The sequence below is a fragment of the Chroicocephalus ridibundus genome, chromosome 2, assembly GCF_963924245.1.
Source record: "Chroicocephalus ridibundus chromosome 2, bChrRid1.1, whole genome shotgun sequence".
NCBI lineage: Eukaryota > Metazoa > Chordata > Aves > Charadriiformes > Laridae > Chroicocephalus > Chroicocephalus ridibundus.
Window position 1 is genome coordinate 167,828,924 of NC_086285.1, and position 17,336 is coordinate 167,846,259.

At 49.6% G+C, this 17,336-nt stretch overlaps 1 protein-coding gene across 3 annotated transcripts; it reads right to left on the reverse strand.

The window, feature by feature from the left end:
- Window positions 1–291: 291 nt before the first annotated feature.
- Window positions 292–15,482, reverse strand: TOP1MT (DNA topoisomerase I mitochondrial). 3 transcript variants are annotated; one of them, XM_063327646.1, is made up of 14 exons: window positions 15,219–15,482; window positions 13,947–14,062; window positions 11,258–11,379; window positions 10,356–10,478; window positions 9,660–9,847; window positions 8,760–8,904; window positions 7,752–7,895; window positions 7,046–7,231; window positions 6,365–6,433; window positions 5,164–5,278; window positions 4,078–4,205; window positions 3,228–3,322; window positions 2,149–2,298; window positions 292–1,732 (listed from the first exon to the last, which is right to left on the reverse strand). In XM_063327646.1, the coding sequence occupies exons 1-14, from the start codon at window positions 15,314–15,316 to the stop codon at window positions 1,630–1,632; spliced, it is 1,782 nt and encodes a 593-aa protein (XP_063183716.1). In that variant the 5' UTR covers window positions 15,317–15,482; the 3' UTR covers window positions 292–1,629. The 3 variants fall into 3 exon arrangements, with proteins under 3 accessions (XP_063183716.1, XP_063183718.1, XP_063183717.1); XM_063327648.1 differs by lacking the exon at window positions 15,219–15,482 and adding an exon at window positions 14,708–14,859; XM_063327647.1 differs by lacking the exon at window positions 7,046–7,231.
- Between the last annotated feature and the right edge of the window lie 1,854 nt (window positions 15,483–17,336).

The following is a 17,336-nucleotide window of genomic DNA, read 5'->3' on the forward strand; positions in this document are numbered from 1 at the left end:
TTGTCACGACTCTGCTATCCTGCGGCAATCCAGTTTTGGTGGCTCTGTTTTGCATCCGGGCCCTTAGGGACCAAGCAGAAATGGGTTTTGAGATCTGCAGGCAGGCTCTTTGCTTGAAGGCAAAAGGATTTCCTATCAAGACTAATCCCCTGCAGACAACTGAGGGTACGCGGACCCCGTTATAGAGACCGAGCCCCGGCTCAGACCTCTGCACATCAGCTCACAGCAGAACTGCATCCTGGAGGAGTTGCAAAAAGCCTCCAGTCACCAATACTCAGAAAGATAAATAAATAAGTCACTTCCAGTTTTAATGAAATGCGTTTCAAGTACCTGACTTCCAACCAAAATAGCAACAGTTTAAACACAAGAACAAGTGGTTGTCAATGAACACATGGGAAGCACCGAGAGCTTTGGACTACAGCGACCTGAACATCAGCCCTGAGATGCCAGAAGGCTTTGCTGCCAACGCAACGGCTTGCTTACACCTGAGACTCACTGGTATGTAGGGTAACTGTTGCCAGGTACATGCTGATATCGTTGTTATTTTTTTTTTTTTTCCTCTGAAAAGCAGCCAATTAGGCAGCAACCACCAGCAGTTTATCCTATTGGTCCCTGCCTGCTCCATACCCAGTGGGAGCAGAGCAGGGAGGATGCAGCCCGGTGACGAAGCTGTCATCCCATGCAGGCACAGCTCCAGTAAGATTGGTACCACTCCCCAGCACACTCAAATCCCACTGGAGCCTGATCCAGCCCCACAGCCAGCATCATCCTGTCCCCAGTGCTAAATGTGGGACTGTACAGTTTAGTTTCTGCGACGGATACAGTGAGCTGAGCCAGAGACAACTGAAGCAAGTAGGGGAAAGAAAGTATGTCCCCAAATGAGGCGTCCTCTCCCAGACCAAGGCTTAAGCACATAGGGGTGATTAAAACACACTTTGCTCATGCCAAGGTGAATTTCAGCCCTCCACGTGGAACTTGCCTTTTTAATCCAGTATCTTCCCCTCCCTCCTTCTCCTGCCAAGACGTTCGCTCCCGCCCACAACATTTTTCCATTTCGGTTTGTGCAGTTGCACGATTTTCTCCTCTCCTGGAGGTGAAAGGGCACGAAATACCCTGACATGTAAAATCCTGAGATTTTTTTCCCTTCCTCCCAGTGCATCCCTGACCCAAGCCCAGGTTTTACACCACAGCTGCCTGTTTCGGTGCTGTGATTGCCTTATGTTTCCCCATCAAGCCAATTCAGAGAGCCTGAAAAGGGCAGCACAGCTCCACTACACATCAAGGAGAGAGGATTAGATCTAATCTTGTTTATCAGCACAATTAAGGTTCTCATTCAATCTTCTTCCCAGACTCTGGAGGAGGAAAGAAAATATCCAAAGCACTTGGCAACTCTGGAGAGGCATTAAAAGTTCACATCAAAGTCACTGCAGGCAGGATGAGTGTCACACGTACCTGTTTAAAGTAGAAACTGGGTGTTTTCTTTTGTATACAAACAAAAGGCACAAAATACCCGTATCAAACTCTTTCATTAGACAACACCCTAGCCCCACCCCTGCAACAACTGCAGTGGCACATAAAGATAAAGCCTTCCAATAGCACCAAAAAAGCACCACATAACGTGAAAGGCACTCAGAATTCAAAGTCCTCATCGGCCATGTCGATTGCCCAGGCAAACTTCTCCCTCTGTGTCTTGTTGTAGATCTTCTCGATGGGCACACCAAACTTCTTGCACCTGTACAAACCACAAAAGAGCAGCGGGGATGTGCTACCCATCCTGCTCTGCTCCCACCACCATGGTCCTCTCTGCTCAGGGTGTAGCATCTTTCACCCATTCAAACTCCTTTACCCCCAAGCTCCTTAAGAAATTAACTTTGTGCTGATAAAAATATGCACAGTGACCCCTTCTTGCCCTAAACCCAGAGGGAACATCCTGCAAACGGTTATTTGCAGCAATGGAAGCCTTAGCTTTGGATTTTGCTGGCCTCCCTCAACAACTCTGGGTCTTGGGCAGGTTCCTCTGGGCAGAAATAAAGTTTATTCCTTTCCCCCCCCAAAAGGCTCAGGTGTGTTTATACCCCTCCTGAGGCATCGCTAGGTGATCTGCACGTCTCTAGAGGAACATCTCCCCATAACATGCCCAAGACTTACCAAGCTATGCTAATCCTGGGGTCCAGGTAATTCAGCTTGGACGTGCCCAGAGCTATTTGCTTGTTCTCCTCCTTATCTGTGGCCTGGACATTCAACTTGGCCAGCTGCTCTTCCAGCCGCTTCAACAGCTTCTTTTTCTTCTCCACATTGCTGAGGGCAGAGGAAAGAACACAGGCAGCACGTTAAAGCGGAAAAGAAGCAGCAGAAGTAAAATACAGAGCAGTTCTCCTGGTCTGCTGTTGCCTGGGAACACGATGGGAAGCCAATGAGCTTCACTTCAGAGTAGTCTCTACACTCATCTGAAGTCCTGTAAGGCCTGAGCCTAGAAATACTCCAGAATGACAGAGTCAAAGATGCCATTCAGCAGTAACCTATTTCTAAAAGTATTTTGACCTGATAAGTCACTTTTATAAAAGTGTTATTACTACCCCGGTTGGGCAAGCAGAAAAGTCAGCGTGCAAAGACCATCTCCCTCAAATCCAGGCTCCATGAGCAACGATCATCTCTGACAACCTGCTCTGCATCTCATCAACACAGGGCACGAGAAGAAAACAAGCAAACTCAAAGTAAAACACAAAACACAAGCTTTGTTTCTCTCCTCCAGATCCCTCCTGTCTCTGGGCAGCAAGTCACATTTGGGCTCTGGGAGGGAGGGACAAATTTGGACAGACCCAAAGCAATGACTACTGCAGAGATCCACAATCCACCACTGAAGCACCCCACAAGAAAAACATGCATCAAGGCCAGTCTGTGTGTCCCCAGCTCCAACCGCAAGCGAGGCAACCTTTGCACCGTGGCATTTGTAGGATAACTCCAAGGGTTGAAGTCTCAGTATTCAGTAAGGTATGTCCTATCACAAATAAATTCCCCTGAAGGAGCTCTTTGCAATCCTACTGCTGCAAAGAATCTTCCACAAGGCCTCCACCCATCTGCCAGGCTGCCATGGCACCTAATACCCAACACGGGCATCTCTGTTCTGATGAGCTGCACGTAGGGTGTTGGACCACACCATCCCCATCTGCAGACCCTCTGCACAGAGATCCCTCTGCCAAAGACGATTGTAAGGAAGAGTCACTCACGCTTCTGCTTTGGCATCTTTTGTGTCTTCAAACTCGTCTTCGGCTTTTTTCAGCTCTTGCTGGGCTTCCTCCACCTGTTGCTTCTTGGCATCGATCTGGGAAGGTATATACAAAGTCAGCCCATGCTCCTGTCCTCCCTGGAGGTTTCAGCTGCCTCCCTCTCGCCCTTTCCTTTGCCACATCACTCCTCAATTTCTCACCAGCCCTAGTCCAGAGCCAACACCTTGCCCCTGCAGTATCTGCTGAAGCTCAGGCATTTCTTAGCATCTTACAAAAAATCGTTACAACAGGGATGCCAGAAACACTTGCAGTTCTTATCTGTTCATCTTGTGCAACTGCCCGACACTGACTGGCTCATGACAGCGCTGGAGTCCTCTGCAAAGTTCCAAGCTCACCAGTAGAGCGTGAACAGAAGCTTAGGACACCTAAAAATGGTAGTTGGAAGTATTTCCATAGCAGACCCATGAAATTTCAGCTGGTCCTCCTGCAAACAGCCAGACGGGAAAACTAATTTTCCTGCTTCCAAGCCAACTGTGTTGAAGCTGTGCCATTGCAAAAGGCACCCAGCTTGGTTTGAAGACACCAAGTCATGAAAAACACAACCCCGAACCCTGTGCCAAGCATGCTTCAGCCAGCATTTGAGCCTACTCCATCGCTCTCCACCCCTGGGTTGCTGATGTCTCTGTACTGATTAAAAAAAGCCACTATGCCTCATTCATTCCCTGCCATGCTTGATCAACACGATCTCTTTAGGCATCAGGTTATTTCACCCTACCTCTCCCCATCCCCCTCCCTGAAAAAGATCGGAGATGAGATCAGATCTAGGGGCTCTCAGTTTGGTCTGTCTCACCTTGGCCTGGAGGTTTTGCATTGACTTCTCAAAGGTTTTCGGTGTAGACCTCTGATGGTTGCACAGGATGGCCACTGCTCGGTTAGCTCGGTTGTAGGAGAGGAGTTTTCCCGCAACATTGTCTTCAGCTGGAAATAAATGGAAGCATCACTATGTCTCCTTTCCGGGGCTTGGGGAAGGCAGGGAACAGCCCAGAACAACAGTAAGTTGTTTGCTTTTCCCATCCTTTCTCAGGGGAGAGCAATACCGGTTGTGAAAATTGGTGAGTAATACTGAATCTGATATTGTGCCTCATCACTCATGTATCCAAGGCAGGCAAAAATAATGTAATCAACCAGTAATGCAAGGAAGGGAGAAAAAGAAATACTCACAGTATTTCAGCAGTTAGACTACCACTGAGCAGGTAACTATTTCTCACTTAGCATTCAGCCTTTCAGTACTTAAAGGGGGCTACAGGAAGGATGGGATCAAACATTTTAGCAGGGCCTGTTGGGATAGGACAAGGAGGTAGGGCTTTAAACTAAAAGAGGGAAGATTTAGACTGGATATAAGGAAGAAATGTTTTATGCCAAGGGTGGTGAGGCACTGGCCCAGGTTGCCCGGAGAGATGGTAGATGGCCCATCCCTGGAACCATTCCACGTCAGGTTGGACGAGGCTCTGAGCAACCTGATCTAGTTGAACATCATAGAATGGTTTGGGTTAGAAGGGACCTTAAAGATCCTCTTGTTTCAATCACCCTGCCATGGGCAGGGACATCTCCCACTAGACCAGGTTGTTCAAAACCCCATCCAGCCTGGTCTTGAACAGGGATGGGGCATCCACAGCTTCCCTGATGTCCCAGCTCATGGCAGGGGGTTGGACTAGATGACTGTCAAAGGTCCCTTGCAACCCAAATTATTCTATGATTGCATGGTTCCCAACCCACTGCATTCTCCCTTAAGTTACATACCGCCCTACAACATGATGCATGACCTGCCAAGGAGAGGCAAGCAGTTCTAGGGACCCCAAGGCAATGAATGGACACTGCTGAGCCCACTGGCCTCACAATGCAGCCGGTGATACCACAAACACTGTTAGTAACTCACAGTTAGTGAGTGCCTTGAGCTGCTCCTGCAGGGTGATGGAAGCATTGTAGGTCCTGAAGACTTTGGCAGTCAAACCATCCATCAGACTCTGGAGGTGTCTGTTCAAGATGCATGTCTGGAGGAAGGAAGACAGGACAAATATGGCGGGGGGTGGGGGGAAAGGGGGAAGGAAAAAAGAACAAGCGAAAGCAGGATGATGAAGCCCTTGCTTCTCAATCATCTTCTGCCTAAGCAATGAAATTAGGCATTAATTCTTTCATAGCTTGCAGATCTCCTCATTTGGTCAGGCTCTTGTCTACCAAAAACTGGCACAAATTCCACCTAAACCCACAAAGAATTTCTCTGGAAGTCAACAATGTCTGCCCATCTACATTCAAGAGGACACACCTTGCATCCCATATCACATCTGATATCTCTGTTCTATGGAGCACATGGGGCTGCAGTTCGACTGGAAACAGAAGATGTTAAGAGTCATCTGGGGTTTGGAGGAAGTCTTACTTGCACCAAGAAAGTCTATCACAGATAAATCCTAAATAACCAGAGAGGAGCAGCTTCTCCAGAGTAAAGATGGGCAAGTGGCTTTATAGGGGATGCATGCAGAGGGGGAGCATGGGTGGCAGCACCCCATGTCCTATACTGACGAAGAGGAGCGAGGAGGTTTTTGCAGGGGAGTAGCTCGAGAAGAAAGGCTGCAGCACATTTCTCCAGTGTCCCTCTGCTCCGCCAGCCTCTCACACTTCTGCCGAGCCCCGGTGAGGTGAGAAAGCGTCAAACAGCTGAGGTTTGACACCTCCAGCAATGCCCCGAGCAACACATGCGTGGGCAGACCTTCCCAGGCTAAAAAAAGCCCAAGCAGATGCGTTAGAGGAGGGAAGGAGCAGAAAGCCACCTCCTTAGCAGGGACATGGGTTAGTCATGGGTGCAGGCAGGCAGGCGAGCCTGCATTCAGAGAAGCAAGGATGCTACCAGTGCAGAAAAAGTATGGGGGAAAAAAAAAATAATAATCACAGCTTCCCAACAGGGTCTTCAAACAGTTACAGTGGTGTCTCTGGAGGGGAGATAGTTAAAACCAGAGTAAAGGATCACACTGATGCAGCACCACAGCCTGGGAGCCTGCAGGTTGGACAGGAGTGTCATGGGTTAGCTTCTACTCCCTCTGGCCTACCAGTGCTGTTTCAAAAGCTTAGAAGTGACAACTCACATTGAGCCTGTCAAAGAGGTCATCTGCTGGGTCCTTGTTCTTCATGAACAGCCGCAGGTTCTTGAACACCTAAAGAAGAGGAAAGGATGGCCCTGGTCAGGGGCCTCCCTCATCTCCATCTGCTTCCTCATCCAAATAGACTCTGATCCAAACTCATGGCAGGATGTGTACTACACACCATCAACCTTCTCAACTTCATGGACTGCCACTGGGACCTGAAAACCACTGGTGCCACAGGTTGGTTTTCGCTCATCTCTCCTATTTCTGGCACTCCAGTTTCCCCACAATCATTAAAATCATCTATCTCGTGGGCAAAGCAAAAAAAAAAAAAATATCAATGAGGACAGCTCAAGTCCTAATGCCCACCAGTCAACCGGGGGTGCTCCAGCAGAAGGCAGGACTTCTCTCTCAAAGCTCATGGGCTAGAACAACCTTGAAAGCCCTATCCCAAAGTTTCTCCTGCTTCTCCAGGACAGGGTCAGCATGTGCATATCCTCATCACCCAGCACTATTGTGCCTCATGTGCATGCTGCCATCATGGTGTTATAGCACAGGAGGCATCCTTGCAAGAGGTTTCAGGTGCAGATTTGGGACTGATTAGCTGGGTGGCTCAGTTCACTCAGTGCTTAACCAGCACAAAATTGCCATGTCGGACGCTACCTGCATCTCTGCCCCACTTACCAGCTTCTCCACCGACACTTTGTTGTAGTAACGGATGGAGTCTTTCCCAAGGAAGTCAAACTCTACCACATGCTCCTGCCCATCCAGCTTGGGGTGCAGTTTGATGTGCTCCACGCGTAGGGAGCAGCAGCCAACTGTGTCCGCAGTCTCCCCTTCCTCCTTCTCATTGCCAGCTCGCAGGGCCAGCTGGAAGGAGACAGCAAGCCATCCATCCCAGCCCACATCAATTCCCTTTTCCAAGGTTATTAAAATGGACGTGGACACCAGAAGGGGGGGAAAGAAAGCTTCCTCAGGACAGTACCTCACTGAATGGCTACTGGGACCCTGGTGGAAACCAAGCAGTGACCGCCTCCAGCAGGAGATCATTTCATTGCCTAAGAAACCCTAAAATATCCCCCCAGAATAAAGTTATCCAGCTCTCCAGTGGGGGCTTTGACATCATGCAGAGACACAAATGCAGGTAAAGTCCAGGAAGGACTGTACAGCTCCTGCACTGCCACAAAACTGCATCCTCAAACAAGCATCAGCAATTACTAGCAGTCACCACCCTCCATGGTCATTGCTAGATGCCCCATGAGGAACAGCCCTGGCTACTACAACCAGCAGACACAAAAAAAATGCTATGGGTTGGGGTGAATCAGGTAAGCTAAGCCCAAACCTCACCAGGGATGGGGGGACCCGGGGGCTAGGGTAAGGCTACAGATACCTTATCAATGAAATAGAGGGCCACTGCTCTTTGCCGCTTCTTCATCTCCTTGGACTTCCAGTCGGCTCGGTACTGAGCACGGATTTTGTGGACAACATCCTTTAAGCGCCGGGCTACCTCATACTTCTGCCAGTCTTTCTCACCCTGAAAAGACAGGCTAAAACCCAGTGCCCCATCTTCCTTCCATCCCTACCAGTTAGATCCTGTTCTGGGAACACCCCTCCAGCATCTAAATACTGCTCAAACCCCATTGTTTTCTTGAGGAAAAAAAATCCATGAAGTGGAAAATTCAGAGCAGAAACAGCTCATCCAGGGTTTCTGTGCCCTCTGCTGGCTGTGCTCGACTTGGCCAGGATCCCAGGTCTGAGCTGCTCACAGTCTGGTGGTGTCTTCCACCAGCTGGCAGCCAGGACACAGCAAGTGAGAAACCAAGTGGTCAAGCGCAGCATGGCCATGGCCACTGCTACTCAAGACACCACCAGCGTGGACTGACACAATGCACTTGCTCAATTGTGCCCAACTTCTATCCAGCGTCCTTATTTGCTTTGAGGACTAGAAATAGCTTTAAATCACCTTTCCCTCTCCAGAGAGTTCACTCCCTCCCTCCCATAGTACTACAGATGGTGATCCTACCTCCCCCTAACCCTATATTTACTGGCATAAATGAATTCAACCCCATAAACTCTGGTCCATGTGGACCCTCTCAGCCCCTGCCAGGCTTTAAACACCCTTCCCTGGAAAGAACATGAGCAGCACAGCACAGGGATGGCTCTGACAGTAACATTCCATCCCCCTGGAATAGGCTTGATACTTAACAATCACATCTTCTTGTCCCCTCACCACTCAATTGCGCACCAATTAATTTAGTTTACCCCCTTTTTTGGGGAGAGAAAACACAATTACATTTTTGTCGATGTGCCACATGTCTGCTTTCCCCTGATCTTTCCACCTGACAGAAAGCCCATGGCCCAACAGGCAACAGCTCTGCCTGAACAGCATCACTCCAACCTTCAGCTTGGAGCTGGGGTTCAGCATGATGTACTTCAAAGTGTTCTGGATGTTTTCTGTCCACGAGGCCAGCCAGGTAACCGTGTTGTCAAAGCGCACCTCCTTCCACTTGTGCCCTGCTGGAGGCTCAGGGATCTTAGAGTCCCTGTGGGCAGAGCACAGTTACAGCCCTCAGGCCATAAAGAAGAAAGAGGTCGTTGAACTCAACTGCTTCTTCAGAGTGAGACAAGGATGGTCACCACACTGCAGCATTACTTACAGAAAACATACAGCCCACCCAAAATTGCTCCACAACATGGCCAGGTCCTTATCATTTGGACGCTGGGGACAACAGCAGAACTTGCTGGGCTGGTGGGGAGTGCTTTGAATCAAGGCCACAAGGTCTTCACATGGGTGGTTTAAGACCAATGCAACTCATGTAACTTAGAGGGCAAATGCTCTTAACCCAATCGCTACTTTTCCTCCCTCCAGTGAGTATCCTGATGTTTCCAGCCAGCACGAGGGAGCCATAAAATGAGGAGGAATGGCTTGTTTGGAAGAGGAGCACAGGAGAAGGAGTAGAGAGTTGTCCCTTCTTCAAGTAGGCCATAGGAGTACTGCAGTATTTGCAGTGGATGTCAGGTGAACAGTGTGGGCACCAGTGAGAGATGGAAGCTGCTGACCAGCTTCCTGACCACTGTACCTCCACAGAGAAACTAAAAGCCAGATCTAACTGCAAAACAGACATTTGAAGGCAACTAGAAGGTGACAGAAGGGCTCCAGTGAAGTCGAGCCTCAGGGTGTGCAGATCAGTGATTGTAGGAGATAAAAGCCCACAGCAGCTCCAGGTAGAGGAGGTGTGCCATTCACCCCAGTCCCAAAAGCAGCCCCACGAACTCAGCTCTTCTCAAGGCAACTCACTTGCTGCAGTTGATGATAACATCTTCCGGCATGATCCGCTTCTTCAGCATGCCCATCTTGGGGTGGTCACCACGGCCACGGAAAAGCCCCGGTGGCTCGGTTTTGAAGTTGCCTATCTTTTCACGGTGCCCATCAAGGATGCAGTACCCATACTCTTCCTGGATCTTATCCGCCTCCTCCTTCAGTTTCTGAAACAAGCACCATTCCACAGGATAAAACCAAAACCCCATGACTCACACCTGCCTATCACTACCCTCCTTTCCCTGGAGAAAGAAAGGCTGGAAAGGCAGAGCTCAAAGGATTGGAGGAATAGGTGAACATGGGTCCAAGCCCCCTCCCAACAAATGGCGCATCTCCACCCCCTTTGCAAACCCTCACAGTAACGCTGTCCCAGCATGATACGCTAATCGAACAAGCCTGTGTGCCACCAGCCCCTTAGCAAGGTCCACTATCCTGTGGACAGGATGCCAAACCATGGTTCAAGGATGACTGGTACCCTGCAAAGCCATGAAACCTGCAGCATCTGCAGATAAACTTAATGAAGAGAGGTGTGATGGTCATGGAGACAGAGTTGGTCCAAAGAAGTCCTAGGTTAGGGCATAACACCAGGAAAGCAGACAAGTAGTAGCCAAAATACCCCAAGCTGGTTCCAAAACATATCAGCCAGTCCCAGATATCATTGGAAACAGTCTTCACCTGCTTCTCCTCTTTGGAGAGTGCCTTCCGTGCCTCACTTTTGTCCACAAAGTACTTGTGGATCTCCCTGAAGTCGCACTTGTCCAGGTCCTTGATTATCTTCTGCTCCTGTGAAGTCATCTCCTGAGCAAGAGATAAGAGGGGCTGGGTAAAGCCAGGAGGCAAAACCAACTCCACACAGAGCTGCTGCCTATCCCCCCCTTCCACAGAAAGGAAATGGAGACCCATATGCCAGTTCTTCAAAAAAAAAAAAATAATCAGAAAGAAACTGCCACTCTCAGCTCTCCCGGCCACATCCACCCAAGGGCAGACAAAGCTGCCATGGCAGGAGGCCAGGTTGCCTCTGGACACCTGAGCCTGCACCCACAGAGAAGCAAAACGCAGCAAGTTCTCGGGTGGAGCAACCTCTAACCTCTGCTGTGGAAACAAGCAGTCTGCAAGCACGACTACAAGCAGCCCGCGGAAGCAGCACTGAAGGTACCTGGGAGCACATAAACTTGCCCTAGTAGGGGTCTTGCTTTTATTTGGGGCCTGAGCTGTGGCGCTATGGGACTGTGAGGTTAATCCTTCAGAGGGACACATGCCCCAAAGTGTTTGTCAAGCTGTTTGCAAGACCCAGCACCTGCTTTTTAGTAGCATCACTAAACCTCAGAGGGAGCACAAGTGCCAATGAGAAGCCCTCAAGGATGCTGCAGACAGCAAGCCCCAGCCCAAACCCACAAGAAGCAAGGAAATAAATCATATCATTTAGAATCTCATAATCATAGGATTAAAAATAAAGAACTTAGCCGCAAAGAAACCCCATCCCTTCCATCCCACACCATAGCCTGGGGATGACAGGTTTAATGCTGAGCATTTAATGCAGAGGATGGACAGCAAGGAATCCCTCACAGGGAAGGTACCTTCCTCCAGTCATTGAAGAAGTTGTTCTGGAAGATCTCCTTGGTCGTGTATTCATGATCGAGCATTTTAGCGTAGAAGGTGGCAACTTCTTCTGTGGCCAGGCTCAGCTTCAGGGGTTTGCCTAGGAAGAAAGAGGACCTTTAGCATTGGTTATGGGGGCAGCCCAACCCCACAGCCACAGACAGTTGTTCGGCGAGTACCCATGCTCACCACAGTACCAAAATAAGGACAAGGGGTGAGAACAGACACTGGCAAGATTTCAGCACCCCTCTGCACCAGGCACAACCTCATCTGCAGATCAATGCTCAGAGCACTTGACACAGCAGGATGCTACTGTGGCCCGTTCGCAATCACACACTTCATTTTCTTTTCCAGGAGAGTGGAAATCCTGATTTACGTTAAGGTCACTGAGACACAGGGCTTTCAGCAGACACCATGCCGTGACAAGTCCCAAATAAATGGTTCCACAGGACAACACAGAAAGGTTTGCTTTCTGACCATGATCACTTCAGGACCACGCTGAATAGCCAGGACCCCACTCAGAGAGGTTTCATCTCAAATGCTTTCCCATGCAGATGGAGCAATCGCGGGAAGCTCAAAGCTGAGATTTGTGCAACAGAGATGCGAGAGCCTCTCATGGTTGTCCAGTGGGTCTTGGATCATTCCTTGGAGGTAGCAAAGCCATCATCCTCTCCTGAGCTTTTTGGCTAGAGCACTGAAGTTCAGTAAAGCCAAGGAACAACTTGACTCTTCCTAGGAAACCGAGACTTTGAAATAGCTTTTCTAGGCACCCTGCAGGAAAAGCTCCCTGCAGAGCTCCAGGGGATGGTTCAATCCTGCCTGCACCAGGCACTCTGTTTTTTGGGATTCCTGACTTCCACCTGAACTCCAGGGCACGGTGGGTCACAGCCTTATAGAATCATAGAATCTTCATGGTTGGAAAGAGCCTCTGAGATCATCGAATCCAACCATACACACACACAAAAAAAACCCCCCTATGATCTCTGTCACTAGAGCATGGCCTGAAGTGCCACATCTAGATGTTTCTTAAATACCTCTAGGGATGGTGACTCAACCACCTCCCTGGGCAGGCTGTGCCAGTGCCTGACCACTCTTTCAGTAAAGTCATTCTTCCTAATATCTAATCTAAACCTCCCCTGATGCAACTTCAGACCATTTCCTCTGGTCCTGGAAGAAGGACCTGGGAGAAGAGGCCAACACCCACCTTTCTCCAACCTCCTTTCAGGTAGTTGTAGAGGGAATGAGGTCTCCCCTCAGCCTCCTCTGAGGGGGAGCCCCATGACAGCCCCATGACAATCTGCATAGCAGTAGACATGTCTACATGACAATCTACATGCCCCATAGCAGCCCCATGACAATCTACATACACCAGCTCAGCTGTGGGCCCTTCCTACTCAGTCTTGTTGCCTGTCCACAACCACATTTTTATCCAGGAATAAAATCCACCTATTATTTATCCACCTTTTAGCAAACAAGCCAACATCACCCAAGATCCCAGGCCAAAGCCATCACCCCAAATGCACAGAACACATAGATGGGTCTCCAACATCTCAGAGGGCAGACAGCAGGTCCAAATCCTCCTCATAGATGCAAAAAGTCTCTGACAGCCCCATCTATGTCCCAGCAGTGCCCTCTGGTGACAGCGTTGCCAGACACCTAATTTCTCAAATTGGCCTTTTTTTTTTTTTTTTTACCTTCTGTAAAAACCCCACAAGGAATAGCAAGCCCCAGTGAGATGGCTGAGGAAGTCCAAGACCCCATGGGACTGAAGTCCCCTTTGATCTCCAGCATCCCTTGATCAAGTCCCAAGGTACTTTTTGCCTCCTCCCCTTGTTCTATCAGAGAACAGTTCAGGGAGCGGGAAGAAAACAGCCCAGCAGGCACAGTGGGAAACCAAGGAGGACAACAGAGACCTGGATCTGTCCTGCCGATCTCTCAGCCCCTTCACTGATGCACTGAGTTGCTGTAAGGCAATGCATGGTGGCCCTGGGGACAACATGGGAAGCTGTGACGGAGAGCTTGGAGTAATCCAGCAATGTCTTGGAGGGCAACTGATGTGTCAGTCACAGAGGCCATGGGACAAGCAAACTGCAGCTCTCAAAAGCAAAAATCGCATTTTTTCCAGCTTGCAGGGAAACCATGACCTAAAGCTCAAACCCAAAAAGGTATCTTAATGAGAAAATATTGGGGTTTTTTGTCTCCAGTCCATCTTTACAAGAGGTACACAAGGACTTTAGGCAACAACATCATGATGCATTGCTTCCCCTCAAGAAACTCAGGGTCCAGCCCCACCACTGCATGTCCTGCAGCCAGGACAGGCTGCGAGAAGACGTGCAAGTCTCAGAACCACACATGGCTGCATTACAGCATCCCAAAACCAGCTGCAGGAACCCTCACCCTGTCTCAGGGTGCTCTGAGCGGAGGGGATGCATGAAGCACCCTGCAACTGTCAGGGGCTCATTAGCTCCCCAATAACCCCATAATTCCTACCACTTGCAAAACCCTCCAGCTTTAACCCGTGGTTCAGGCTTTTATACAGTGGGATATTTAGGCCCTTTAATAATTTGTGTTCTGCAACACTTCCCCCTGCCCCATACAAGAGAAGATACTGTCTCTTTAGCTAGGCAGAGGACTCACACCCCAGGTCCCACCAAAAGGCAGACGTACCATCATAATAAAACTGCACATCATCAGGCAGCGGTTCGTAGAGGGGGGCAAAGTAGGGTCCTCTGTGCTCCAGTTGCGTCCACTTCACCCCATCTTCTTTCTTCTCCTCTTCCCACCTGGGACAGATGCACAGGGACCAGTGAGAGCAACCCCACCCAGGGGTCTGGGAGCTTCTCCCAGAGTCACACCAGGGAGATGCTCTGTGAGCAGCAAGGGTTGCCACAAAACCTGGGTGAAACCCTGTCGCCTCTGCTACTGCCTCAGTTTCCCCATGCTTTCAAAAAAGGAAGGCTGCAATGCAACCCAGGGAAAGGTATCTTGAGGAAGGGGACAGGCTCAGTGCAGTGACATGGGGAAACGCAGGGGGAGAGCCAAAGGATGGAGGGGTCAGCCAAATCCACAGGGACAGAGACCCCACCGCTGAGCCACAAAGGTTGCTCAGTTCACACCAAAGAGGCTGCAAGGGCTAAAACACTCATCCCTTCCCTCCCCAGACCTCACTGCATTTTTTTATTTTTTTTTTTAAAAAAAAAACCACACAAAAAAGCTCCAGAGGAGAAGCTCACACCAACATTTGTAGCTAGGAGACCACCACGCCACACTATTTATACCTATGATCTTAATGCAAATAAAATCTTAAAGCACCTCTCCTCCCTGCAGAGGAATTAGGATTTTAAAGTCACCACAAGCCTTAGCTGAGAAATGATGGTTTAAAAAAAAAAAAATAATAAAGAGGGGGAAAAGAGAATGAAACCACACACCCTTAAGAGCAGAGGAATAACATTTAAGAAAGATAACCCAGACCAGGGGTTGGAGAAGCGTTTGCTGATGGCAGTGCATGGGACCGGCAAGGGATCTGCACCCTGCGGCTCAGCACCAGCCAGGCAGACACTTGCTCTTTAACCCCAACATCACCGGGAAAGCAAGGATTGCTGGGAAAACACAGCAAGATTTCACGCCAGGGAAGGAAAAAACGCCGTGTTTCTCGCTCAGCGGCGCCCCGGAAGTATTTCGTACCTCTCTCCGCTGCATGGGAAGCGGGGTGGAATAAATCAATTGCATCAAAAGGTGCATTGTGCCAAGAAAACACGGCAGGGGGCGGGGAAAAGATATTAAAGAAAAAAAAATAATCAGAAAGCTACAGAAAACTTGGCTGAAAGCATCTCAGAGACAGGCAGCTGGGAGGGTGATTTGTGGGATGCTGTAAGAGCTCCGATTCTCCTCCCAAACCCACGCGATCCCCCACCCCAGCAGAGCATCACCCACACTCACCTACTGCAGACCCCTGAACCTGGACGGAGGCAAAGTGGGGTGAGACGGGGTGGACGGACCCCACGGCCGAGAAACGAGGAGGCAAGATGCCGGTACATGCCACCGACCACCCAAAGAGACTGCAAGGCTGGTGGTGGATGCCCAGGTCACCCCCAGCATCCTGCCCTGGCACCTCACTACCCACTGAGGCATGGTGGTGGTGGTGCCCAAGGCATCGCCATGACGAGCCACCACTTTTGTCCAAGGAGCCCAGGTTGTGGCACTTCCCCACGTGCCAAGGCAGCACAGCCTTATGGGAAATGTAGTCCTGCACATGTTTCGGGGCAAAATTGCTACAAATCGAGCTGATGCTACCTACCGGCCTCTTGCCTCCAAGCCAGGCTCCAGCCCCCCAAACAAGGCATTACTTAGCAAAAAAGCCACAGAGTCCCACTTTTCCTGCCGCCCTGTGCCCCATAAAATCTGTCCTAAAGGCCCAGGCACCCATGGGCATCCCTGTCTGGGATAACACTGTAGCAGCTCCCCACCGCCCAGGTTTGCCATGCACTCCAAAGCATCCAGCCCCCTAAATGCTCCTTCTCTGCCCCATATATTGGGGTGCTCTGGGAGACAGTGACACCAAGTGGCTAAAGCCACCACTGTCTGCCACCTTAAAATTTAAAAATACAGCATCCATCAGACTCGCTCATACACTCTTTCCCAATGCTCTGCTACCAAAAAGCTTGCCTGGATCATCCAAAAACTGCCACAAAGGGAAAAAAATAAAATAAATTGCAGCTCCTTTATACCCTTTACAAGTCCCTGATATGGCTCCTGCTGTCTTGGAAGCTGTTTTATCACAGGGGGTTGTGGAGATCATCTCCTTCCACCAGCCTCAAGCATCTCCCGTCCCTGGACACCAGCAGAGCCATTTCAGGAGGAATATATATTGTATATTCTGTTATAAGAATTAAAAAAAAATATGTACTAATATTATTTTGTATTCAGGACCTCCCCTTATCTCTCACCCACTTTCTCCTGCCAAGAGTGCTGAGTTCAAGGCCTAAGAAAAATACAGCAGAGCAGTTAGAACTAGTAATAAAAAGGGAATTTTCCAGTTTCACCCTAAGAAATAAAACTAAAACCCCAGTTGCATCAGTGTTAGACCTGCCCACAGGCCAATGCAGCACAGGACACTTACCATTTCCACTTGTTTTCTGCCTCTTTCTTTTCTTCCTCTTTCTCCTCCTTTTTAGCTCTTTTGTTGTTCTTTTCTTCTCCTTCTTCCTTAGATTTCCTTTTACGGGTTTTCCCTGGGGCCTTCTCTTCACTCTTTTCCCCCTGCTCTTTATTTTCCTCCTTTGTTTTTTTCTCCTTGATTTTCTGTTTTTTCGCTTTACCTGGCACATCTCCCTTCCCTGCCTCATACTCCTCCATCTCCTGTCCAACCTCCGTGCTCTGGCTCTCTGCCCATCCTTCACCCCCTTTCTCATCCACCTCCTCTTCCTCCTCCTTTACTCTTTTTCCATCTTCACTTCCCTTTCTCGGCCCATGTCCCTCCTCCAGTCCCTCTCCCACTCCTTTCTCTCTTTCCTTATCGGTCTTCTCCAGCGCTTGCTCCTCTTCAAACATTTTTTCCTTCTTTGTTTTCTTCCCCACTTTCTCCACCCCCTCTGTTTTCACCTTCTTTTGTGTCTCTGCTTTCCCCTTCTCCTGCTTTTGCTTCCTATCACCCCATCCCTGGGTGCTGCTGCTCCCTTGCTTGGCTCTGCCCTGTCCCCTTGCCCAACTCCTGCTCCCATTAGCACCCTCCTCCTCCTCGATGCCCTCCATCAGATCCCTGGGGCTTCCGTCAAACTCATCCTTCTTGCTCACTCTTTTTCTCAGAGATCCCTTTTCCTGCTGCTTCCCCTGCTCTTGCTTCTTCTCTCTTTCTTTTTTCCCTTTTGAGTTTCGGGCATCCCCTTCCTGCTGCGGGACAGTGGGGTCCAGCTCCTTCTCCTCATCCTCCCTCATAGCAGTGACCCCCACGCCCATCTCCAAAGCCCCAGGCTCTTCAGAGAAGGATGGAGCCCCACCAGTAACACCATCATTTGGCTTTGGGACCTGTGGGAAGAAGCCAGAAGGGAAGAAAGGTTG